This window comes from Perca flavescens, chromosome 10 (assembly GCF_004354835.1).
Source record: "Perca flavescens isolate YP-PL-M2 chromosome 10, PFLA_1.0, whole genome shotgun sequence".
Lineage (NCBI taxonomy): Eukaryota > Metazoa > Chordata > Actinopteri > Perciformes > Percidae > Perca > Perca flavescens.
In genome coordinates this window covers 1,477,493-1,505,398 of record NC_041340.1, presented here as the reverse complement: position 1 = coordinate 1,505,398, position 27,906 = coordinate 1,477,493, and the positions used below count along the sequence as shown (strand labels likewise).

The 27,906-nt window shown below is 41.6% G+C and overlaps 1 protein-coding gene across 1 annotated transcript; it reads left to right on the top strand.

Moving 5' to 3' along the window:
• LOC114563310 (GTPase IMAP family member 8-like) lies at positions 1-27,906 on the top strand. The gene is given in 14 exon segments (XM_028590157.1): positions 1-489; positions 7,336-7,579; positions 7,706-7,777; positions 7,863-7,940; positions 7,986-8,061; positions 8,173-8,211; positions 8,688-8,789; positions 9,535-10,298; positions 23,126-23,306; positions 23,794-23,952; positions 23,955-24,371; positions 25,438-26,004; positions 26,643-27,297; positions 27,885-27,906. Coding segments are annotated over 13 exon segments (3,186 nt in total). The 5' UTR covers positions 1-489; positions 7,336-7,525.

Genomic DNA, 27,906 nt, shown 5'->3' with positions numbered 1-27,906 from the left:
TAGGGGGCTCAGCAGAAAAACAACATTTGTGTCTGATTCATGTGGATCAAAGTGAAACTGGAGATCATTACTAACAAGTTTTGTGGTTCAAAAGATTATTTTTTTATGACCACCTTACACCAAACTATGGAGACGACGCCCCGACCCACTACAGAAATTAGGGTGGTTCCTACAATGATAAAGTTGATGTATTTATTAGAGGCACAGCTGTTAAACAGCTGGTGATAAAAATATCATTCTCCCTCCAACAAGAATCATTAAATATAAGAAAGATCAAACAAATGACGACACAATGAGTCCTCACAAACCTGTTTTTTTTTTTACGTGTGACTTTTATTTTGAAGGTTCCGATCGGGAAGTTACGTTCGTTCTGTGTGATGAACACCTTTTTACTTCGACACTAATGTACAGATTTACTGTGTCAACTGAATTATTTTGATAAAGAGAAGAAGTGAAGATCAGCTGAGATGGCAGAATCTGAACATCCCGGTGAGTTGAACTCGTTTCTGACTGAAAGAAGTTTGGTTTTCTCTGTTCACTCTTTACAACTTAAATCATGACTTTATTCCATCAAATTAAACGTTAAGATTTAGCTACTTTCTACCAAAAGTACTTTAGCTACTAAATCTCTGAATTATCTGCGAACTTTTCCACAGTTATACACACGTTTAATACGTTTAAAGCGGAGAATAAATCTTATTTTTCATGTTAATGTTTTACTTTCACTTTCACCTGACATAAAATGGCGGACGAAAACTTTTTACTGTTAAAGTAATGATGATTAACTTCTAGTTTAGAGAAGAGCGTTAGTGGGGACTGAAATCTAATGAAGGTCCACTCGGTATTTGTGCTTAGCTATTGTGTGTGAGTGTATGTGTGCGCGCGCGCGTGCGTGTGTGCGTGCAAGCGGATGTGTGTGTGTGTGTGTGTGTGTGTGTGTGTGTGTGTGTGTGTGCATGGTATAAAACTGTATGTGCTTCCAGGTTGCACCTGACGAAGCAAAGATTGGTTTCTATTCATACCAAGGGCACTAATTAGTTAGGGGTCCAAGCCCGAGTCTGGAAGAACCGGCGGTTCGCACCCTATTGTTTTTCTAATGATTTTCCATTACTTTCCTCCATTATTATTCATCTCCGCGTAAAACTCTGACTACAGCCTAAACTGTACATGGTGGGCAGGTGCCATTTTCAGGACTGGTCCAAAACTCCGCAAGGACCTCAAGCGCAACAATTGACCCACTTCCACCACTAGGTGGCGTTATAGCAGAAAAAATGCGTTTGGCCCCATATCTTCCAAACCATACATCAGAAAAATACACATATTGACGCGTTCCCTGGATCCAACTAAATCTCCTGATATATGCCACGGCCATTTCCGCTTAGACCGATCTGCACGAAACTTGGCAGGTAGCATCTCCAGACCGACCTGACAAAACATTATTAAAAAAGTGCATACTACACACAAACAAATTTGTGTAGCTAACTATGAAAACACCAACTTTGCCATGTCTCGGCCAAAATAAATACTATATACGCAAAACTTTAGATTCTCGTTAGGCATGACCATCTTGAAGTGCCCCACACTTTTTACGAAAATTGGCCACCAGGGGGTGTATCGCGTACTAAAAAGTACTAAAAATGTATATCTCATAAATGGCTCATCCGATTTTTACAAAATGTCGAGGGTACCATCTAGGGCCACTCCTGAGGCCAACCCTACAATGGGGTACTGATTGGCCAGAGTGGGCATGTCCTATGGGACCCATATTTAGATTCACCACTTGCACTGATTAAATTTACAGGGTAGATGGGTCATGGACCTCACCTAGCAAAAATAACACATGTGGACCACTAGGTGGCGCTATCATTTTTTTTTGCCTTTAACTCCCACATTACACAACGCACATTAGAAAACCTTACATCCACGTGTTCCTTTAATTAAGCTGAATCACATGATGCAGGCCACGCCCATTTCCGCTAAGAAATGTTTTCGCAATATTGCGCAATGCGCAAAACCAACTTTTTCGAACTTGTCCTAGGTCGTGGGACCTATTTGCACAAAACCTGGTAGGTAGCACCTCCAGATGGACCTGACCAAAAGTTGTAAAAATAATTTTGCTATGTTAAATTATGCGCATTTGACGACCAAACAACTTTTCCTAGCTAGCTACTATGTATCATATGTCGGCCAAATTAAATGGTATCATCAAAAATCTTGAGAATCTTCACTACAATGATCTGTACCAAATTTGGCAAAGATCGACAATTAGGGGGCGCTATAATAAACGTTTATGTTTTTTGGCAAATAACTCAATGCATTTAAATGGGACATTTGCAATTGCAATATCTCTGCCACTGAGGTCAAACGGCACTTCTGATTCATAACTTAATAACTTTATAATTATAACTAGTAGAAACATTCGGTCTTTTGGAGCTAGAAGCGAACAGTTGCCCTTTTTCTGATGTTTTTGTTGTCTTCCTAGCCATTACAGAAGGTTTTTTATCCAGCCTATAAGTCCAGAGTTTTTTGGGGTCTTTGTACAATTAATTCATACTGTTACATCCAAGATTGATACACTGTATGTAAGAAATGTAAATAGTTTGTCCTTTATATGAGTTATAATGTTCAATATGTTTATTTTTGCACTGGATGATTCCAAGTACAGTATATAGAACTTGTTTAGACAACACAAATGCTTGTGTGGCATTGTTGTGTGTGTGATATCAATATATATTTGTGAGGGCAGAGATCTTCAACACTGCTTAATGGCCTGTAGGCAAGGTAGTCATAAAGCCATCCACAGATACAGTTAACTCTAAGGGTTCCCTGTGCCACATGTGTGTTTAACATTAAAACATGATTTATAAAATCATGGCACCAATTAGTAGGCTATTTTAATAGTTTAGTATTATATGCAAAAAAAGGTAGGTACAAAGACTTTAGGCCGTCCTGCATGTTATTGTAGTCCCAGTTTAATATGCAACTTTATTTTATATGCTATATGTACTAGGGGGTTCCTGCTCCATCTCTCTTTCAATTAAGAGGTCCTTGGCTTCAAAAAAATTGAAGACCCCTGCAATAGAATATATAGAAAGGATTAATTTACCATCGCATAAGAAAAAGACAAACAGCAAATCTGAACAATTAAGAGGCTGGAACTAGGAAATATTTAGCATTTTTATTTTAAAAAATATTTTAAAAAGATGTATTCTCTCAGGAAGAAAAAAATCAGATCTTTTTATCTCACAAAATTATATGCAACTACTTTATGTAAGGGATAATGTTAAACAAGCTGGGGTCTCATTTATAAAACTGTGTGTATGATCCTTACTATAAGTGTACGTACGCCCAAAAAAAGTCAGATTTATAAAACCGTGTGTACCACACCTGTAAGCAATGTTGCCTTTATAAATCACAGATTACCTACAAGTGTGCGTACATGGATCAACCTCTTATCCCGCCCTGTACACGCCCATTTTTAACCATAAATAGTCAATGTAAAGCACCTGGTGAATGCTGATCAGTATGTTAATGACCCTGGCAGTTGTTCTTCGTTACACCGAAACATGCCGAATCATGACGACTGGCCGAGAAAACAAACAAACAAAAAAAAAACTCTCAGATGCTCAGGAATTGCTGCCAATTGAATTATAATTTCGGCCTGTTGTTGCACAGCGTATGGAAACCTGATCTATAGACTACCTTTATTAATAAAATCTTCCAAATCAGCAGGCATTACAGCACTCGGGGACAGCTTTGATATACCAGACATATATAATAAGATTTAACAAAACTATATATTATATCCAAACAAGCCTTAGTGATGAAGTTGAAGATTATATATAATATTTATTTAAAATAACACGGTTCTGGCGCGTTGCCCTCTCTACTGGACCCAATTCATACTTTGCAGTGACGTCATTACCATGGATACCTGGCGGGCAAGAAACGGCGATAGAATGGCGATGAACAGTGGCAGATTTCTCCAATCAATCAACTATTTAGACCATAAGTCCCTCAGAACTAGTGATCCATACACAGCACCGCTGATGTTTTCATAGCTTTGAAGCTGACAAAGTCTCTCCCAGACTTGGAGTTTGGAGATATTTAATCCGTCACCTTACACCGCACAAAAAAATGAAAGCCTACAAAAGTACAGATAGCTATCTTTTTTCCAAGAGTGGATGGGTTAACAACGCTGTCGCATGGGAGGTGAAAAACAGGAATATCTTCATAATCAAAGCAAAGGTACCGTGAGTAACGTAGCTAGTAACATGAGTACTAGTTAGCTAGTACCGTGAGTAACGTAGCTAGTAACCTGAGTACTAGTTAGCTAGCTACCGCTAACGTTTGCTAATCTGTTGGGTCGTGTGATGAAGTCTTCATCTGAATACGTACACCCTCCCTGCCGGCGAATGACAGATTGATAAGTCGTTTATTTATTATTTGAAACCTTCTGCCAACACGAGGCTATGAATCATTAGGGGGACCAGACGTCCCGGTTTGACCAGGACAGTCCCGGCAAAACTAAACCCACGTAGAAAGACTAATAAAGCGTCCAGCGTATAATGATTTTAACTGTGTGTGTGTGTGTGTGTGTGTGTGTGTGTGTGTGTGTGTGTGTGTGTGTGTGTGTGTGTTGTGCAGTTATCTAATGGTAGGGTATCTGATGCTATGCTGTATTCCATGCAGTCGGGCCATCTCCTCCTCCTGCGCTCGTAGAGGACAATGTGACGGTGAGACAGCGCTGATTAAATATTAAGAATACGTTTTTATTTAAGGTTTGAGTTTGAGGAGTTTATGGAACAATTATCACTCAGTACAAGCGCAAATAACACTGCTGGATTTAATATTGATATGGTGTGAAGAAATGTGCGTGAGGCATTATTTTTAAATACTTCAACATATTAAGAGTAGCCTAATGGTTATTCCCACATGTTCTCTCTGCAGTCTGACTTCAGTTCCCCATCTCACCATCTGGGTCACCATTTCCTATTTTGTCTCCATAATGTGGTACATGGGTCAGAGTTTGCGTGGAGGTCTGCACGTTCTCCCATCAAGTTAGTTTTTTATTAATCACAACCTTTGTGTGGGAAGTGGCGTACGCACGTTCTCAGCCCCGTTTTGTGCGTACGCCACGTTTATAAATGAGACCCTGTTCATTATATTGCGAATTAGAAGATTAGAACCCCGATAGGGTGATGCAGGACGTCGACGAGGGGTCTTGAATCAGCCTGAAGATTCAGATTTATTAATGTCAAGAGCTGAAGCCTGCAACCAAAGCCTATAATGTTACACCAAATATGGAGGCTATAGTTCTCTGCTCACCAACCTGCCGATTATACACTACTAGAGCACATATTGTGTTTAACTTTGCGACTTTATTTAGCCTAGTTATTTAAGAATCCCTAGTGGCAAAAAACCTAGTAATGTTAAACAGCTGACAAAGCTGACGTTAGTTTGTTAATATATGACCGGTTTCCAGTGAGGAGAAACACATCTGCCCTGAAACAGTGCTGTTTAATGATGATGTAAATCTTTCAAGATTTGAAATTACATTTAAGAGAAATTACACAACATAAGCCTACCTCAACTTACAAAACATTATGCCAATAACATTTATTGTTAAGCTAAAGTTAAATAACCTCAGCATAACATTGGCAGAATCTGATATTATACACTTCTCCATGTATGCAGAAATTAATAAAACAAAGTAGTCTTAACCCTTGTGTCGTCTTCGGGTCAAATTTGACCCGTTTTCAAAGTTTCTTTATCAGAAATATGGGTTTCTTTCAACCAAATTAACCAAAAATAGCATGGGTGGTTCCCAATTAAGTTCTTCACAAGTAAAATTAATGATCACTGCTTTCATAGAATTTTGGGTGTTTTATTTAATTTTATTGCATTTGTGTTCTTCCCGGGTTAATTTTGACCCGGTGGTGCAATGGGGCACTTTTGCGCTCAACAGCAGATGAACACACACACACACGTACATGAATGCACATGCGGAGACACACATACACCCCGTTTAATAAAAAAAATGTCGCTGACACTTGTCGGTTTGGGAATTTTCACTTTAAGTTTGTTGCTTTCCACACGGCCGAGGCCCAGGAGACGGCTGCGTGATTCCACATTATTTCAAGCTCTAGTTTTACCAGCTGGACACCAGGTTGGTCTGTCCCGTGGCCGTGTGTCGTGCTGTTGTTTACCTTTTTGTAATTTCCAGATTTCCATACGGTCTCTGCGGTAAACGTCACAACGCTTTGAACTGTGGGTAATTCCCTTTGGTGAAGTCTGCATCGATGCAGACTCACGGAAAGGGCTCGGTAAGTGTGTACTCAAACCCTCAGGCCCTTTGAAATTCAACATTGGGACAACCCTAAGCCCTTACGAATTTCGCGAGAACGCGCACCAAAGTCTGTGAGTCTGTGAGTCCGGACTTTGGGATTGGGCCACACACACACACACACACACACACACACACACACAAAATACAAACATACAGACACAACTTCCAACTACAGTTTTGTAAACTTGTTCTAACACCTTTGATGTGTCTTTTCCTAAAAGGGGCCAAGTAAACTTTCCGTAAATTATTTTTTTCCTTTTTGGTAGCTCTCCTTTGTTTGTGAATACAATTGCATTCGTTAATTTTAACCTGGGAATATAATAATTGTCACATACCAGCCATTAATCCAAACACAATTTTCTCAATATCTCAGATCTCAACTGATTTTACTCAGAAGGTAGGTATCATTTTATGTAAATGAGGTCTGTTGACCATAAATAGAACAGAATAAGTGTAAAACTAGTTGAGATGAATTGGAATGAAGTTGAATAAAAGTGGTAACACAGATTTGAGTGATTAATTATAATTGCCTATGCTTTATAAACACGCAAAGCAGTTCAGGTCACTTTTTGCCCAGGAAGACACCAGGTGTGATTATTGGCTGCCATTCAAAATAATAAAATGGTTTCAAAACCATATCCTGACTAATCACTAACATATACCAGTTAGTGATTATCCACAAACATAGATTCATCTGATCTTAACTATAATGAAAATAATTCATAATTTATGCTTATTTTACCCCTAAAATTAGGTATTATTTCATGTAAATGAAGCTTATTCACCATAAATTCCAAAAATAAGTGTAAAACTAGTGGTAATGAGTTGGAATGAAGTTGTTGAGAAGGTGTAAAATAGAATTGTGATGCTATATATGCCTGTCTCGCTTTATTAGATGGATGTAGTTTATGGTAAGGTAGGATTTCAGTTATGATCGGTTCATGTCCAAACCGGTCACGTGACCATCCTCTCTCGGCTTGTTGCAGGTTAATTGGCGGGACTTGCTCATTGGTTCACTGATTGCGCCAGGTGCATTTGTGATGACCCTGTTGATTGGCTGCACGGCAGCAACTTCAGGGTACATTTGACCCTCCAGAACCAGCACACACTGTAGTCCTTCAGCATATCTTCCTCATCGTAAACCGGCACCAGCACCAGGTTTTGACCCGCAGCAGGATGGCTTGTGAAATCCGCAGTGACACCGAGCTGGAGCAGGCCGAAAATACTGAGGTAAGTTAATGGCGAACGGACAAATCAAAGCTAGGTTGTCTGTAGCAATTTATCGCCAGCTGCTAGAGACGACTTAGTAAATGGTTGTTGTGGTAGTTTTCACTTGTTCTGTTTCCTTCTCTGTAGGACCGCGTTGTAAAGACAGGTAGTGTGTTTCGCCCCATGCTGCGCGGACTCTTCTGGCCCTTCGGCATCATGGTACAAGCAGCCACTAACTCATGCTAGTTTGCATTCAACATGTTAGCTTGCTTTACATCCAGCCTTACATGGCTCTCACTTCTAGGTGCGCACATACCGCGGGTTTTGGTGGCTGTTGGGCTTCCGGCAGCCACTGGAGATCGCCGTCGTCAGCCCCACGGTCTCCAGTCGTAGGATGGACAGCAGTAGGCTCACCCGCCTACTGCTGTCCATCCTGCCCCGCTGGGTGCAGAGCGCCATGGGCTACCCAGTGTCCACCAGCATCGGGAGATCCCTCTCACCAGGTATTGTAGCTAGTGAATGTTTATTTCATTTGATCGAGCTAACACAGTTATAGTTATTAGTAGTAGTAGTTTCATAACCTGCACATTTTATATATCTCTGTCTCTCAACAGAAAGGAGTAGAAGACGAAGTATGGATAATCCCCCATCAGGTTTGAAGCCTTCCTTTAGTTCCACTTTAGTTTGACATGTTAACATTGACTAATTTACTTTACATATTTTGGGATTTTATAACACATTACAGACTGTTCTGTTATTTCTTTGTGCATATACTGTAAAATAAAAATAAGGATTATACAATAACATAATAAAACAGGAGGGGTACAAAAAAAATGGCTGTACATGATACTGCCACCAATTTGCAAATTAACTGAGACTAAGATTAATTTTTAAGGGCAAAAACATTTTAATGTTGTTATTTACCACAATAAGGTGATGGTTCCTGGAGAGGCAGACATGTTTTCTATTAATCATTGATAATAAAGAATAAGAGATAAAAACTTTAATAAGAGATTTATTTATTCATTCAATAATGCATTTTTAATTTAGCAAACTTCAGGTAGTTTTCAGCAGGTCAATGGTGCTGTTTGTTGTACTTAAAACCCTGAATGTCCTCTCTGTGTAACAGTGAGGATGGTTCTTGTTGGGAAAACTGGATCAGGAAAGAGCTCCAGTGGAAACACCATGCTGGGAAGAGACGCCTTTGGTTCAGCTGTCAATTACTTCTCAGGTAACACACACACATACATACACACACACACACACACACACACACACACACACACACTCTCTTCTGGTAAATGGTTAGTTGCAGACACACACACGCATAAACATGCACACACAATGTTCTAACTAACTTCTAAGGAACTTTAGTTGCTTACGTTTCAAGTTGGGTTTTAATCTGCACCATGAAATAACCAACTTCTTATCTGGGGACTACAAACGTTAAACTTCACAACCATCTCCTGCTCCCCCTCTGACAGATCAGATAGAGACTCAGCCAAAGGAGGGAGTCTGACACAACCTCCTCTGATTGGCCAACACTATGTTTCTGTTAACCCTTTCCTTGACAGGGTTACAGGTGCATAGCATCGGAGACAGACACACAGGATATTAACCCTGTTTCAAGCCCTTTGAACCTGTAACTGTTTGTCCTCTGTCACTAACAGACAAGTTCACAAACTCTCAGTTGAAGCAATAAAATTGATTTTTTTTTTTTTTTTAAATAATTTTTAATTATTATAATTTTAAGGGGACTGAGATGAAATTATTATGAAATTCAGCCTCAAAGGTCTAAAATCGCCAGTGGCTAGTTGTAATACTCACTGATGTTGCCATCGTGCCAAACAGCCTCTGGATTGCTCACCTGTTGTGTCCATGTGTTCGGCTGAGATGTGAATATGAAAATGTTTGTGACTCTCCTGCCACCATCATTGTAATAAAGGATATGATAAATAGATCTGTTCTCTCTTCAGTCACCAGACAGTGCTGTAAGCAGACAGGTGAGGTGTTGGACAGGCAGCTGACCATCGTCGACACTCCCGGACTCTTCGACACTTCGAGGCCCGATGAAACTGTGGAGAGAGAGATCTCCAAATGCATCAACATGTCGGCCCCGGGGCCCCACGCCATCCTGCTGGTCATTAAACTGGGGCCTTTCACAGAGGAGGAAAGAGACGCCGTCAGGAAGGTGGAGGAGATGTTTGGAGAAGATTTCTGGAAGTACACCATCATCCTCTTCACACACGGAGACAAAGTCACGGCAGACTTTAAGATGGAGGAAGAGGCTGTACCCGAGCTGCAGAAGGTCCTGGAGAAGGTGGAGAACAGGTATCACATCTTCAACAATCTCAAGATCAACGATCGGGGACAGGTCCTGGGTCTGTTAAAGAAGGTAGACGAGATGGTTGAGGCCAACGGAGGACAGTTTTACTCCAACTACACCTACAAGGAGGTGGTGGAGATGCTGAGTCAGAGAGAGGCCGAACTCAGAGAGTTCTACGAGAAGAAACTGGAGGAAGAAATCAAATCTGTCGAGTTAAAGTACGAGAAGAAGCTGAGTGAAGCTCAACAGGAGCGCCAAAACGTGGAGAAACAACTGCAGGAAGAGCTGCAGGAAGTGAGGCGTTATTATCGTGCTTTAGAGAGCGGAGTCCGTCATGTCGTAGAGCAGATGGTGCAAAGAGACTCTCTCAGTGAGGTTCTTTCCCAGTTTCCTGAGAAGCTGAAGCTGAATTTCCAATCTTAAAAGCTCCTGATCCGTTTCAGTTTCCATGGTTCCAAACTCGAACTATTGTTTGTCTGAACTTTGTTCTAACCCAGAGCTTTAAAGTCTTTAACAGAACAGATCTCTTATGAGAATGAGACCCTGGGTCTCATTCAGATTACCTGTATGAATAAAGGTTAAATTAAAAAGTTAGTAATGTATCTTGTCCTTTCTGTATTCTTGCAACCTGTACATTTTAAGTAACATAAAACGGATCAAATGAGGGCCTTTAACATTTATATTAAGCTACTTTTATAAGTTCAAATTCTTAAACCTTCTTTAAACAACTGATCCTCTTGTCTGGTTTGAAATCAAAGCCTTTTACATGCAAACATTTCTGTCTGCAATTACTGTCATTCAACCACAACATTATTTATATAATCTGTGTGAAATTTGTATTTTTGTGCGTAATCACAACTTTAATTTAGTCTTGATTTTGTGACATTTAAAAGTGATGTTTTTTCAAGGTGCTTTTGAGGTAGCTAATCCTCTTGGATCTGTCAAGCAAAAGCACAAAGGTTTAGTGGTTCTTCACTCCACACCAGCGATCAACTGTTGATCATATACAGTTGCCACTGCTCTGTACAGGATAAGACTGTAAATATTTGGAGTGGACAAAGTTTTCAGTGAGCTTGGTTTGGTTTTAAATCAAAGCCTGTTACATGTAAACATTTCTGTCTGTAATTACTGTCATTTAACTACAACATTATTTATATAATCTGTTTCTCAATATTATGAAATTTGTATTCTTGTGCTTAATTAAAACTTTAATTTTACTTTAGTCTAGATTTTGTGACATTTCTGAATGAACAGGGAGTTTTGGGAGAGGAGCATCCTTATCTGTTGTAGTTTTTATAAGGCTGAAAGCAAAGGGAGGGAGGGAAACCAGTTCTGACTATCAGGGAATAGACACCAAGGTCAAGGAGCACTAACACATCTACTTTAAAAAGTTTAAGGAATAATTCATCAACTCTATGTTCTCAACTTTCATTTAAACTACAATGTATCAGATTTCAGACTTTAAGTCTTTAAATCTCCATCTGTAGAGTAACTAGTCTGTAGAGTAACTAGTAACTATAACTATCAGATAAATGTTGTGCAGTGAAAGTAGAAAGTAAAACAATATGTAAGTAAGGCAAGGCAGCTTTATTTGTATAGCACATTTCAGCAACGGGGCAATTCAAAGTGCTTTACATAAAACATTAAAGAGCAGTTAGAAGACAATTAAAAAACAAACATTAAAAACATTAAAAGACAAGAATAAAATGGATAGTGCAGTATAAGAATAAAAGTTACAGTGCAGTATAAGAGATTAAAGTTAATAAAATAGATTATTTAAAGAAAAGCAACATCAAAAAGATAGGTCTTTAGCTTAGATTTAAAAGAACTGAGAGTTGCAGCAGACCTGCAGGTTTCTGGGAGTTTGTTCCAGATATGTGGAGCATAAAAACTGAACGCTGCTTCCCCCTGTTTAGTTCTGACTCTGGGGACCACAAGTAGACCTGTCCCAGACCACCTGAGAGGTCTGGGGGTCATAGTAGTGTAGACCTGTCCCAGACCACCTGAGAGGTCTGGGTGGGTCATAGTGTAGAGACCTGTCCCAGACCACCTGAGAGGTCTGGGGGGTCATAGTGTAGACCTGTCCCAGACCACATGAGAGGTCTGGGTGGGTCATAGTGTAGTAGACCTGTCCCAGACCACCTGAGAGGTCTGGGTGGGTCATAATGTAGTAGCAGATCAGAAATGTATTTTGGCCCTAAACCATTTAGTGATTTATAAACCAGTAAAAGTATTTTGAAATCAATTCTTTGAGGCACTGGAAGCCAGTGTAGAGACTTCAGAACTGGAGTGATGTGATCCACTTCCTTGGTTTTAGTGAGGACTCGAGCTGCAGTATGATTCTCTGAAATCTTTCTAAACAAATTGTAGAAACATTTGTGCCAGTCGCAGACATGTGACTATGGAATCCACGGGACTTAAACCTTTAGCTCTGTTCATACCAACTGCTGATAGAGAGGATGAAAATAAATATCTGGTTGGACGCAGATGGTTCCCTGTTTGTTGCCTGCTCTGTGTCGCATATATTTGACACCACAAATATCAAAACACATCAATGCGTTCGCCAGACTTTTATCTCTCTTGTGATGGTAATATTTTTGCCATTTGGATTCACAGTTTTTGAATTACAGAACAAACTTCACAGGTACAGTATAATCATCATTAAATGGACATTTTTTACCCGTCACATATACAGTCTCCCCCTCCCTCCTCCACTCCTTCAGTGTGAGAATCACTTTAGCAACACATACTGCCACAGGAGGAGGAGAAAAGGAGAGGACAAGAAGAGGAGAGGAAGACAGGATGAGAAGAGAAGATGAAGAAAGGAGAATATGTTATTTGTCAGCTAACATGATGTCATGCTGTACTAACTGACCAACTGACTGACCCCTAACTGACTTCAGGCCTCAATACCAACAGCTGTTTTCACAGAGACGAGACTGTAGCGCACATTAGATAGTCCTGCTTCTAGCTCAAAAACCCTAACTCCTATCGCTTAATGTTTATTACTGTGACAGATATAACACCTTGCTGATCATCCTGTGCAGTATGGTGTGTGTTATGTAAGAAATGTGAGGACAGCAGCTGTCTGAAAGGGGCCTGTTTCTGTTCTCCTCCTGGTATTTCTGGTATGATTTAATACAGGAGGCAGTGTTCCAGTTGGTGGACATGGCTTCACTTGGAAGCTCGCTGTGCCTCGTGTGAAAGTCCCTAAGCACATTGTTAGAAAGGACACAACATTCCCTACATTCCGATGTAAAATAAATGTATGAGATTTAAAACTGTGGATGGTATAGCAAAGTAAAAATAAATTAGCATCTGCTGCGCCTCAGTCAGTTGGATCCACAGTCTGTTGCTCACAGGCTTTTATTTAGTAAAAGTCTGTTACTGACTGCTGCCGCGCTTACAGGAACCAGAAAAGAAAAGAACTGGCGGATGAACACACCAACAAACACGGAGAAGGGTATGGAGCAAATCATTCAGCGAAACAAACAGTGGCGCGTCAGCAGACTACGTTAGATGCAGCGTGTGGCAAGAGAAGCTAACAAATGCCATAGTGAAGTGGATAGCTACAGACTGCAGGCCGATAAGTGATGTGGAGAATCGCAACAAATGACGGCAGGTATGAGATTCCCTCAAGACGCACCATCACAAGAAGAATACATGAGTTGTATGGATAAGTAGAGGACTGCAAAAGCAACAACTTTAGAACGTGCACCCGCTGTTGCTCTCACTGGGTCTACTGGACATCACTGGGTAACCATAATTACCTCGGAGTTACAGTGCATTATATTGATGAACAGTTGGTGCTGCATTCACATGCTCTGACTGTAATGATAACAGAGGAGAGACATTATGCTGAAACGTGCGCGGGACACTTTATTGAAGTTTCACAGCAGTGGAATGTGTCCTATTAATGATAACATGAATGCCCTGGCACTGGCAATAAGCTTTCATTTTGTATCTGCTTTGATTACATTGTTTAAGTTGAGATTTACACTAAATATTTTATTTAACTGCTAATGTACAGTATAAACAAAATGCTGATGTTAAGTGTTTGAAGAACACATGTTATGGCACTTTAGTTCATATGGCAGTACATTGAAAATAAAATTGCACTATACACTACTTTTGAATTCATTATAGGATTTTGCGTATAACAATGTGATTAATCGTGATTAATCAGGGAAATCGTGATTAATTGCGATGCCCTAAACAGAACAGATCTCTTATGAGAATGAGACCCTGGGTCTCAATAAGATTACCTGCATAAATAGGTTAAATAAAAAAGCTAGTAATCCTTTTTAGTAACAAAAAACATCAAACAGATAAAAATCAGCATCCTTATCTAGTTTCTACAAGGCTGAAAGCAAGGGAGGGAGGGAAAGTCTGGTGTGAACCAGTTCTGACTATCAGGGAATAGAGCACTAAGGGGCCGTCCGCACGGAAACGTTTTTTTGTGCAGACACACATGTTTAGCATCGTTTGGGCCGATCGTCCAGACGAATCCTGAAAACGCACTTTTTTGAAACCAGGTCTCAGGGTGAAAAAATCTGAAAACGGCTCTCGTTTGGCTCCGTATGGACGGTGAATACGGATCCGTATCGATGATGTCATCGCCACACCCCTCTTTTACACCCTCTCCCACGGCCGCTGACGCACACGACTACGGGGAAGCTAAGCGAGCATGTCCCATCTCCATGGTTACACCAGCTGACTTCATCTAAACACTGTGTCTCTGCTCCCTGACCCTTCCCTCTGGACTCTCTACACAAGATATATTGCTAACGTTATGTAGCCAACGTTAAACATCGCTAAAGTAGCTGACCGCTCCAGCAGCAAAGTAACGCTAACGTTAGCTGCTATGGCTATCTGTTTATAAAGTTATCAACTAGCTAGCTAATCTGTCTGCTTATCAACTCCTTGAACGGATTATAGTAACTTTTACCACGGTTTATTGTAGAAAGGCTACTGCAAGAAAAACGTATAGATTATTAAAAAGACATCATTCATGGATCGTTGATGTTTGTTTGACTGCCGATGTTAGAGCTAGCAAACGTTAGCGCGCTAACGTTAGCTCGCTGCTAGCGCGCTGCAATCTTGCAAAATAAAAAGCAAACCAACAGCACATTATACAACGTAAACAAAGACACGTTTTCTTGCGGCTGCCTTTATAAAATGAGCAGTGGTGAAAGGTATTATAGTCCACGGATGTATTAAGAGAAAATTATAATCTAGCTAGTCATGTTATGATGGGAAGTGGAAGTGACTATGCTCTTCTTCTTGGTTTTTTGGTGAATGTCTGTAGCAGAAACAGCGCCACCTATAGGCCTGGACTATGAAGTAGCGTATTGAGTCATTTACAAGTGGATTCCTTTGGACGCAACTATTCTTGAAACGAATCCAGGGAAGACGGGTTAAAAAAAAGATCGTTTTGGTACGTGTGGACGGGGCCTATCACATCAACTACTTTTAAGCATTTGTGCTGAAGGCAGAAACTGTGAAAGGTTTATAGGACAACAAACCTGTCATTTACCATTAATTACACATCAAAAATCTAAATTACAGCCTTAGCTGTTTCAGAAAGTGGGTTTAGTGAAAACTAAGAGTTAGTTAACCCTGAGACGAGGGAAACTCTGGATGTAGATTTCCAGAAAAAGAGGTGTGAACCTACGCTGCTGGCTGGAGGTTTTCTGCAGCAAACGAGTTTATCTCTGTCTCCTCCCTCTTACACGTGTGTGTGTGTGTGTGTGTGTGTGTGTGTGTGTGTGTGTGTGTGTGTGTGTGTGTGTGTGTGAGAGAGTTTATCTCTGTCTCCTCCCTCTTACAGAACCAGAAACTCTGTTTTATTTCCTCATTGATTCAGTCTGAATTAAAGCACATATCGAAGGTTTACTGTATGTCAATATCTAAATCCTGACAGCTGTCAGTTTGTTAAAACAGTTTATGTAATCTCAGTTTAAATGATAAAGACAGTATGAAGCTTTAGACAAGTAGATCATGAATAATTATCATTCAGGATGTGGTTGGAACAATGATAAAGGTTAAAGCTTTGTGTATTTAACAGATAAACACGGTTTCTATCCTCCATCTTGTCTGTAAGTGTAAGTGAAAGCGACATGTTAACAGTTCAAACTAACAAAATGGTGGTATGAGTTCACTCAGCAAGACGGCTTTAAAAAAACAACAAGACATTCATTTCTGGGCAAAACTTCAAAATAAAGGTCAAAGACAACAAGTCAGACACAAATATAAACAGAAGTGTTTGAACATGAAGTCTAAACAGTTTATTGCATGCAGTTTGGCTGCATAGCATGATCATAATTCAAAACGCTTCAAACTAAAAAAAATAAAAATACACTAAACAAAATTATAACCGCAACACTTTTGTTTTTGCCCCCCATTTTTTATGAGCTGTACTCAAAGATCTAAGACTTTTTCTATGTACAAAAAAGGTTTATTTCTCTCAAATATTGTTCACAAATCTGTCTAAATCTGTGTTAGTGAGCACTTCTTCTTTGCCAAAAACCAGTAAGTATCAGGTGTTACTAATAAAAAGTAACTTAATAGCACGTACTGACCTACCTAATTTATTGAAGTACATTTACTTTAGTAAAATATTCTAATACTAAAATTAATAAAAGTAAAAATAAAAGTGGAGCTTTTATTTTGAAAGGTAACCATTTGTACATGCACAGCTCAGAAGAGATATCGTCGTGTTGTTTTCAGGCGAGTTGGCTGCTGTTGTCTCCTGATCTTTTTACACCTGAGCAGGTAAATCTGTCCCTATCAATACATTATACCGTATATCAGTATGTTTTATTACTTTTAAGTTCTGCTTTTGGGTTATTTTTCAGTTCTATACTTTCACTTTTGAGAGAAGAACTCGTATTTGAGGAATCATCGTTGTGCAAAAATGTATTATTCATTAAAAGTTAGATCTTTTTGAGAGGAAATGATGAACAGACAGTTTTAGAGGAGAAGTGAGTTTAATGGCGTCAATCAGACAAAAACAACAAAGATCAGCTGCAGAAATATGTCCGCTAGTCGTTGTTGACTTCCTGTCAGGAAATAAACTAGAAATGTATTTAAAACATGTTGACAACTGTGAAATGGTTTATGACGGTTTCAGATTCAGATTCACTACAAGTTTAAAAGAAACCGAAGTGCAGGTAAAATGTTAAATATTTATTAACAGAGAGGAACTAGGTAGGGTGTGTGTGTGTGTGTGTGTGTGTGTGTGTGTGTGTGTGTGTGTGTGTGTGTGTGTGTGTGTGTGTGTGTGTGTGTGTGTGTGTGTGTGTGTGTGTGTGTGTAATTCTCAAATTTATTATTTTAGATAATACCATGGCTTTAGACCAGTGGTTCCCAAAGATCACAGGGGGGGCGCAAGTCTTTATCTTGTTTGAGGTTGAGGAAAAAAAAATATTTGCACATGTTAAAGAAATTATGATAATACACTAGAATATGTAATGTATACAAAAGTCTGTATGAAAACTATATATTTTGTTGTATGCTCTTTTTTCCTGCCGTCACGGCATCACTATTTTATGAATGAAACATGGCGGAGAAACGTAACAGCGCTGATAACTGCTCTGTATCAAAAAAGAAAGTAAGGCTCTATCTCGAGAGTTACCTCAACTTAGGTTTTGGGGGCTCAGCTTTTTTAAACATGAGTAGGGGGGGGGGCGCCAAGGAAAAAAAGGTTGGGAACCACTGCTTTAGATGATGTTATGTAGAGATTGACAAACATTATCCGAGTTAAAAATGAATCCTGACAGCTGGAAGCTAGTTAGTCTACAATTCTTATTATTGTTTGGAGCAATGAAGAGACTTTGGCTGACAAACACAGAGTTCAAACTGGTCTCTGAAACTCTAAATTACCTTTTTAAAGGTGCACTATGAGTTCCTGCACAGGCTGTACACCAAAATACAACAAACCAAGTTCCAGCAGCTACTCTCAGATACAGCTCACGCTACTCAATCAACTCTGCTCACTGTTTTCTTGTCGGTGATTAACGTGGTTTGTTGTGTTTTGGTGCACAGCCTGTGCCTCTAGTGTTTGTTTGAACAAGTGTGACTAAAATTAAATCACGCTGAAACCATGCAGGAACCCATAGTGCACCTTTAACCACCAGAGGTTGTAAACTGAGACACACACACATATAGATACACACACACACACAGACACACACACACATATAGATACACACACACACACACATATAGACACACACACACACATATACACACACACACACACACACACACACACACATGCACACACACACACACACACACACAGAGACACAGATATAGACACACACAGACACACACACACACACACAAAAACAGTATGAGGAAGTTTCAGTGTATTTGTAACAGTGTACCTCTGTTTACAGTTTTTCTTGATTGCTTTGAGCTGCTTAAAGAAACTGGGATCCACTCGGTGTTCACCATCACTGTCTCAGCAGAGCAGAAGACACCTCTTGGAAATGTTTTAACCTTTTCTCATTGGATGGACACATTTCGCCCCCCCCCCCACCCCACCCTTTTGCAGAACAGTTAACCCGGAGGTCATTCAAGAGGTCCAAACTCCGTTGTTGTAGCTATGGTAACCAAACAGAAACCATCTGTTCCTAACTATTAGAAACTACCTCCATCAGTATGACATCACTGGAGTGCCAGTTTGACACTCCTTCACACAAATCTTCAGTTAGCAGTCAGTGTTGCAGGGTTAGACCATGTGGCCCCATAGATCAGTGTTGCAGGGTTAGACCATGTGGCCCCATAGATCAGTGTGCAGGGTTAGACCATGTGGCCCCATAGATCAGTGTGCAGGGTTAGACCATGTGGCCCCATAGATCTGTGTGCAGGGTTAGACCATGTGGCCCCATAGATCAGTGTGCAGGGTTAGACCATGTGGCCCCATAGATCAGTGTGCAGGGTTAGGCCATGTGGCCCCATAGATCAGTGTGCAGGGTTAGACCATGTGGCCCCATAGATCAGTCTGCAGGGTTGGTGCCATGTGGCCCCATAGATCATAGATAAGTGTGCAGGGTTAGACCATGTGGCCCCATAGATCAGTCTGCAGGGTTAGGCCATGTGGCCCCATAGATAAGTGTGCAGGGTTAGACCATGTGGCCCCATAGATCTGTGTGCAGGGTTAGGCCATGTGGCCCCATAGATCAGTGTGCAGGGTTAGGCCAATATTGCCCCATAGATCAGTTTGCAGGGTTAGACCATGTGGCCCCATAGATCAGTGTGCAGAGTTAGGCCATGTGGCCCCATAGATAAGTGTGCAGGGTTAGACCATGTGGCCCCATAGATCTGTGTGCAGGGTTAGACCATGTGGCCCCATAGATCTGTGTGCAGGGTTAGACCATGTGGCCCCATAGATCTGTGTGCAGGGTTAGGCCATGTGGCCCCATAGATCAGTCTGCAGGGTTAGACCATGTGGCCCCATAGATTAGTTTGCAGGGTTAGGCCATGTGGCCCCATAGATCTGTGTGCAGGGTTAGACCATGTGCCCCATAGATAATTCTGCAGGGTTAGACCATGTGGCCCCATAGATCTGTGTGCAGGGTTAGGCCATGTGGCCCCATAGATCAGTGTGCAGGGTTAGGCCAATATTGCCCCATAGATCAGTTTGCAGGGTTAGACCATGTGGCCCCATAGATCAGTGTGCAGAGTTAGGCCATGTGGCCCCATAGATAAGTGTGCACGGTTAGACCATGTGGCCCCATAGATCTGTGTGCAGGGTTAGACCATGTGGCCCCATAGATCTGTGTGCAGGGTTAGGCCATGTGGCCCCATATATCAGTTTGCAGGGTTAGGCCATGTGGCCCCATAGATCAGTTTGCAGGGTTAGACCATGTGGCCCCATAGATCAGTCTGCAGGGTTAGGCCATGTGGCCCCATAGATCAGTCTGCAGGGTTAGGCCATGTGGCCCCATAGATCAGTGTGCAGGGTTAGACCATGTGGCCCCATAGATCAGTGTGCAGGGTTAGACCATGTGGCCCCATAGATCAGTGTGCAGGGTTAGACTATGTGGCCCCATAGATCAGTGTGCAGGGTTAGGCCATGTGGCCCCATAGATCAGTTTGCAGGGTTAGACCATATGGCCCCATAGATCAGTGTGCAGAGTTAGGCCATGTGGCCCCATAGATAAGTGTGCAGGGTTAGACCATGTGGCCCCATAGATCTGTGTGCAGGGTTAGACCATGTGCCCCCATAGATCAGTCTGCAGGGTTAGACCATGTGGCCCCATAGATTAGTTTGCAGGGTTAGGCCAGGTGGCCCCATAGATCTGTGTGCAGGGTTAGACCATGTGCCCCATAGATAAGTCTGCAGGGTTAGACCATGTGGCCCCATAGATCAGTGTGCAGGGTTAGACCATGTGGCTCCATAGATCAGTGTGCAGAGTTAGGCCATGTAGCCCCATAGATAAGTGGGCAGGGTTAGACCATGTGGCCCCATAGATCTGTGTGCAGGGTTAGACCATGTGGCCCCATAGATCAGTTTGCAGGGTTAGACCATGTGGCCCCATAGATCAGTGTGCAGGGTTAGGCCATGTGGCCCCATAGATCTGTGTGCAGGGTTAGACCATGTGGCCCCATAGATCTGTGTGCAGGGTTAGACCATGTGGCCCCATAGATCTGTGTGCAGGGTTAGGCCATGTGGCCCCATATATCAGTTTGCAGGGTTAGGCCATGTGGCCCCATAGATCAGTTTGCAGGGTTAGACCATGTGGCCCCATAGATCAGTCTGCAGGGTTAGGCCATGTGGCCCTATAGATCAGTCTGCAGGGTTAGGCCATGTGGCCCCATATATCAGTTTGCAGGGTTAGGCCATGTGGCCCCATAGATCAGTTTGCAGGGTTAGGCCATGTGGCCCCATAGATCTGTGTGCAGGGTTAGACCATGTGGCCCCATAGATCAGTGTGCAGGGTTAGACCATGTGGCCCATAGATCAGTCTGCAGGGTTAGGCCATGTGGCCCCATAGATCAGTGTGCAGGGTTAGACCATGTGGCCCCATAGATCAGTCTGCAGGGTTAGGCCATGTGGCCCCATAGATCAGTGTGCAGGGTTAGACCATGTGGCCCCATAGATCAGTGTGCAGGGTTAGACCATGTGGCCCATAGATCAGTCTGCAGGGTTAGGCCATGTGGCCCCATAGATCAGTGTGCAGGGTTAGACCATGTGGCCCCATAGATCAGTCTGCAGGGTTAGGCCATGTGGCCCCATAGATCAGTGTGCAGGGTTAGACCATGTGGCCCCATAGATCAGTGTGCAGGGTTAGACCATGTGGCCCATCGCCAAGACAGAAGGGACTGACTATCAATAGAGGCTATTTCTTATACTCTACAGTAATAGATGTTTATACTGTAATATATTTTATTTTTATTTTCTAAATTTCTTATACTCTAATCGATTTTATTTTGGCTTACATGTATTTTGTGTAATATTTACAGTATTTCAGTTTTCAGCCACAGATTGAAAATAAGAATCAATGGAATCAATCAAATTTGCATCAAATCATTTCTGATTCTGGATCCAATTCTGTGCAAGAAGGCAAATTTGACAACAAATGTCTCTGGCACGAAAGCTACGTCCGGTAATGGACTACAGTGACAAGCAATGGTCCACTGATTCACACTGAGGGCTGTATTCTGTATTCTGTATTTTGTTGTCCACTGTGTAATGGTTGATTGGAAGAGCTCATACACTTGTTTGCAGGTTGTGTTGTTTGATGGCAAAATTTGCTTTTGTTGCATATTTTAAATGTTTTGGCACGGTTAGAGCCTTTTGCAAACAAAATGTGTCATTTTCACCATGAGTGCCACTGTTTCTGCCTGTGTGTTAACTGTTTTGAAAATGTGGCTTTTGAGTTGAGTGCTGCGTCAAAGCAATCAAGAAAAACTGTAACAATGTATGTTTAACAGTGTATTTTTTTACAGTGTACCTCTGTTTAAAGCGTAACTCTCGCCAAAATGCATCCTAGGGTAATTTTGTGAATGTACGTGAGTCAAACTTTAGTTTAAAAGCATATTTAGGACCAAATCGCCACTTTTAAGATACACCGTATTCTCATTTTTGGGTCAAATGGCCTTTTGAATGGGAGTGATAGGGGCACTCTCATGCTAGTCTCAAAATAGCTATTTTCGAAATACTAACCAGCAATTTCCACTGGATGCGGAACGTCTCCGGAACGTCGACGGAGTCATTAGGTTTCCGTTAAAGTCAGTGTCTGTATTTCCACTGACGGCAGATCGTCTTCCCGACTCCGTCCCAGTTCCGTCAGTCTGCAGCAGATACGCAGAGCTTCTATTTTTGGGTATTGACGGACGGTGGAGCACGCAGCTGTTACGCATCCAGTGGAAATCCCCGGTGAGAAGGCTCAACACAACATGAGACTAGGGATGTCCTCGACTAAAGAAATTCTTAGTCGATTAACACTTATACAATTTTGTCGACTAATCGATTAGTTGATTTAATTGACAGAGCTGTGCTCTTTGAGAGGTGGTTAAGACTAGAAAAGCACAATATAAATGTAGTTAATTAACCATCTGTAAAACTGAGTTTCTCCACAATTAATCCTGTAAAAGCACCACTTTAAATCTTGTGTTTACCATAAATGTGCTCAGAAGTTTCTTGGAAATGAGTAATTAAGCATGAATAAGCATAAAAAATGACTAATCGACTAAAGAAATCTTAGTCGACTAAGACCAAAACGACAGATTAGTCGACTAATCGACTAAGAGGTGGCAGCCCTACATGAGACTTTGCTCCATGTATGACCAGGAGCTCTACACCTTAACGACATTGTATTATTTACAGTGTACCTCTGTTTAACAGTGTATTTTTTACAGTGTACCTCTGTTTGATAGTGTATTTTTTACAGTGTACCTCTGATTAACAGTGTATTTTTACAGTGTACCTCTGTTTGACAGTGTATTTTTTACAGTGTACCTCTGATTAACAGTGTATTTTTTACAGTGTACCTCTGTTTGACAGTGTATTTTTTACAGTGTACCTCTGTTTAACAGTGTATTTTTACAGTGTACCTCTGTTTAACAGTGTATTTTTTACAGTGTACCTCTGTTTAACAGTGTATTTTTTACAGTGTACCTCTGTTTGACAGTGTATTTTTTACAGTGTACCTCTGTTTGACAGTGTATTTTTTACAGTGTACCTCTGTTTAATAGTGTATTTTTTACAGTGTACCTCTGTTTAACAGGCCGAACTCGCTGTGGAAAGCTCCCACCAGCTTGCCGTACCCCGGTGCATCATGGGAGGTGACGGCAGCCTGAAAGGCGTCGCCCCAAACAGCCGGACCGCCGGGACGCATCAGGTAGGAGACCAGCTCGTACACACCTGGAACACACCTGCTGTTATCGTCCAATCACATCACACCTGCTGTTATCGTCCAATCACACCTGCTGTTATTGTCCAATCACATCACACCTGCTGTTATCGTCCAATCACACCTGCTGTTATTGTCCAATCACACCTGCTGTTATCGTCCAATCACACGCACCGTGTCAGGACATGTCAACACAGAATACTGTTACAAGTCCAACAAGGTGTGTGTGTGTGTGTATGTGTGTGTGTGTGTCTGTGTGATATTCCATCACGAGTTGCCCTTTTGCTATTTACAGCAATTATTACTGTATTATTGCCACAGTATGTTACAGCGAGGTTACAGCAAGCCTAAAGTATACTGTTAAATATCCCTGCTTCATCAGAATTACCCACAATGCAATATAAACTAAAGGCATTTCATTGTAATGAAGAAATGTGGTACTGTACTGTAGATTTTACAGTACTCTGCTAGTTGCAGTCATTTCTACAAATACAATTGAACTGAATCTGATGGTTTTCTCCAGCAGGTTCTCTGATCCCCAGACATGAACCCAGGTCAGGATCCAGATCTCACCATCGTCCTGATGGGAAGAATGGGAGTTGGTAAAAGTGCTTCAGGAAACACCATCCTGGGACGACCAGCATTTGTGTCAAAGCTGTCCTTTAAATCGGTGACCAAACAGATCAGAGAACAAACAGGAAATGTTTTGGGGAACCGATCTCAGTGGTCGACACTCCAGGAATTTTAGAAAGTGAGGACACAGAGAAAAAGATTAAAGACTTCTGTCAGAGTCTCCTGTTGTCCTCGAGACGTTGTCTGTTTCTGGTGGTGATCAGAGTTGGACCATTTATAAAGGAGGACCAGGAGGCTGTGAGAGCAGCTATGAGAGTCCTCGGGCCTCGGGGGATGAAGAAGAGTTACCTGCTCTTCACTGGTGGGGATGCTTTAGAGGGCATGACACTGGAGGAGTTTATCTCTGAAGATGGAGATAAAGGTATTCTTCCAGATGTTATTAGAAAGTTTGCGGGGGCCTATCATCTATTCAACAATGGAAGTGACGATGAAGAACAAGTCAGAATGCTGCTGCAGAAGTCCGGCCACCTCAGAACCCAGGAAACAGGTATCTAATTCTCACATTTATTATTTTAGATGATACCACTGCTTTAGATGATGTTATGTAGAGATTGACAAACATTATCCGAGTTAAAAATGAATCCTGACAGCTGGAAGCTAGTTAGTCTACAATTCTTATTATTGTTTGGAGCAATGAAGAGACTTTGGCTGACGAACACAGAGTTCAAACTGCTCTTTGAAACTCTAAATTACCTTTTAAAGGTGCACTATGAGTTCCTGCACAGGCTGTACACCAAAATACAACAAACCAAGTTCCAGCAGCTACTCTCAGATACAGCTCACGCTACTCAATCAACTCTGCTCACTGTTTTCTTGTTGGTGATTGGCTGGAACGTGGTTTGTTGTGTTTTGGTGCACAGCCTGTGCCTCTAGTGTTTGTTTGATGTGTACGAGCCCTGTGTTGTCTCCCGAGAGAGTGTGTTCAGGAGGAGGGGGGGGGTCGGCTAGCGGATCAAGGAGAGATTCCTACCATTTGAGACTAAAATGAAATCACGCTGAAACCCTGCAGGAACTCACAGTGGACCTTTTTATAACTCATGTCCACTGGATGGGTCTCTGGTTTAAAAGTCAACTGAAAAGGCCGTAACATTTGCTCTCTCTCTTGAGACGCTTGACCAATCAGGGACGAGATTCAGAACATTGAGCCAAGTTATGTGTGTAACCCAGAACAACCACATGTGACTTCATATTCAACTTCATGTTTAAATTGTTATCCATCTGGCATCTCATTAAATCTTTCTGGATCTTGAAGTCAGATATCTCTGCTTCTTACCAGGCACCCTGCACCCAGCATAAAGTCTTTTTATTACAGATTAAAGTACCCAGCAGGTTATAAAGTCAATAAAGTTGTTTCTTTAAAGGGTAACTACCGTCTCTTTCAACCTGGACTCTATGTCCCCATGTTTCTCATCTCACAAAGCGATCTCTCTTAATACGGGACCAGTTTCAGAGATAGTTCTTCACATCAGACACTCAGACACACAAACATGGAGACAGAATTTTGAATGCAGGACTGTTAAAGGTAACAGAGTTTCTGGTCCTTTTCTCCCCAGACGTGAGCCCAGATCTCACCATCGTCCTGATTGGAAGAACAGGAGTTGGTAAAAGTGCTTCAGGAAACACCATCCTGGGACGACCAGCGTTTGTGTCAAAGCTGTCCATGAAGTCAGTGACGACACAGATCTCTGAACAAACAGGAAATGTTTTGGGGAAGCAGATCTCAGTGGTCGACACTCCAGGAATATTAGACTCTGAGGACACAGAGGAGGAGATTAAAGACTTCTGTCAGAGTCTCCTGTTGTCCTCCAGACGTTGTCTGTTTCTGGTGGTGATCAGAGTTGGACGGATCACAAAGGAGGAGAAGAAGGCTGTTCAGGCAGCTATGAGAGTCCTCGGGCCTCGGGGGATGGAGAAGAGTTACCTGCTCTTCACTGGGGGGGATGCTTTAGAGGGCGGGACAGTGGAGAAATTTCTCTCTGAAAGAAACGAGGAAGAAATGCTTCCAGAAGTTATTAGAAGGTTTGCCGGTGCATATCATCTATTCGACAATGGAAGAGATGATGAAGAACAAGTCAGAGAGCTGCTGCAGAAGTCCATCCACGTCAACACCCAGGAAACAGGTATCTGATCTAATGTTTAAATGTATTTATTTATAACACCATGGCTTTGGATGATGTTTTCTAAAGATTGATAGACACCATCTTCATTATCAGAGTGAAGAATTAATTCTCATAGCTGGAACTCATATTCTTATAAGAGACTTCACAGAGACAAACACAGAGTTTAAACTGGCCCACAACATGTTTGAGCGTTGGCAGACCATCATCAGATAACCATGTCTTTAACCGTGTGTGATTGTTCAATTACATTTTATATACAGTGTCAGATCCTAACAGGATTTACTTTAGGACACTTTACAGATAGAGTAGTACTAGACCACACTGTAATTTATGCAACAGTGGCAAGGAAAAACTTCCTTTTATCAGACAGACCCTGATTCTTGGTGGGACACAGAGACCCTGATACAGATATACAGATATGGAGAAATATGATTCAGAATAATTATAGCAGTTGGTATGATGAACAGTGTAAAGTAACAATAAATATAACAGAACTATCTACCATCTAGTATTACTAAATAACTGAAGTAAAACTTCTGCTCTGGTTAAGAGCTGTTTAACTGACATTTAAAATCATTTTTCCGACAGTAGTTATAAGAAGGTTAACTATTGGTTCTGATTTGTTTTGTGTCTTTCAGTCGATGATTCCTGGAACCGGAGGATCGTGCTGCTCGGTCTTCCTGAAACTGGAAAAAGTTCCTGTGGGAACACCATCTTAAGATCTAAAGATCAGTTTGAACCAGGCTGTGGCTTTGGTTCAGTCACTAGAAAGACTGTCTCTAAGTCAGCCATAGTGGAGGGTCGTCAGGTCACGGTGGTCGATACTCCAGGGTTCACTGATAAAGTTCTGACTGCTGAACAGCTGTTTGAAGAGATCCTGAAGGCAGTAGTAGAGGCCAGTCCAGGACCTCATGCCTTTGTTATTGTGGTCAGACTAGGCAGAATCACTGAAGCAGACATCAAACTGTTTGAGATGCTTCCACTACTGTTCAGCAGAGATGCTCTGAAATACTCCATGGTGCTTTTCACTCATGGAGACGAGCTGGGAGGTCGGTCCATTGATGATTTGATAAAGTCTGACCATCATGTGTCAGACCTGGTCTCCATGTGTGGAGGTAGATTCTGTGTGTTTGACAACAAAACCAAAAGAAGCAGAGATCAGGTCAGAGACTTCCTGAGTAAAGTAGATGAGATGGTCTCAGGTAACGGTGGAGAACACTACACTGATGAGATGGTCAGGATGGCTCAGACTTTCATTAATGAAGAAAGGAACATGTCTGAGAGCCCAGCCAGGTCAGCTCGGCCACATCTGTCAGCTCGGCTAAGTCGATGGTGGCAATTTTGGTAACATTCCTAAGTTTTTTTCATGGATTGCGGGATGCGTTCCAGTGAAGAGAATTAGCTTCAATCAGTAGCGATCTGTGACTCTTAACCCTCGACCCTCTGACCACAAACTACCAGCCCAGCTTATTGTGTCCTCTCTTATAGTTCTGCAAACATTATTTATGACAATTCTAGCTCTGAAACTAAAATGAAGACTCTAGTCCAGCCTCAACAATGTAACGAGCAAGCAGCGCCAAATCACCAAAACAAAAAACAGCTGATTTCTTCAGCCAAATGCAAATCCTCCTTACTAATAATCGCTGGTGACAACCGGCCGGGGACTAGCCACAGGTCTGGACATGAGAGACTACTCGACCCGTATTCACGAAAACAAATATCTGAGGGAAAAGTTCTGTCACAAAACTATGTTGTTATGTATCATTGCACATTTTAAGTTGGTAAATGGACATCCTGAAGTATTCTTAGTGGCTAATATACGGTGTATGACATAATCTACACCTCTGCTTTGACCTCTTGTGTGTTTGTTGTTCTTTTAGAACTAATATACGCAGAATATAA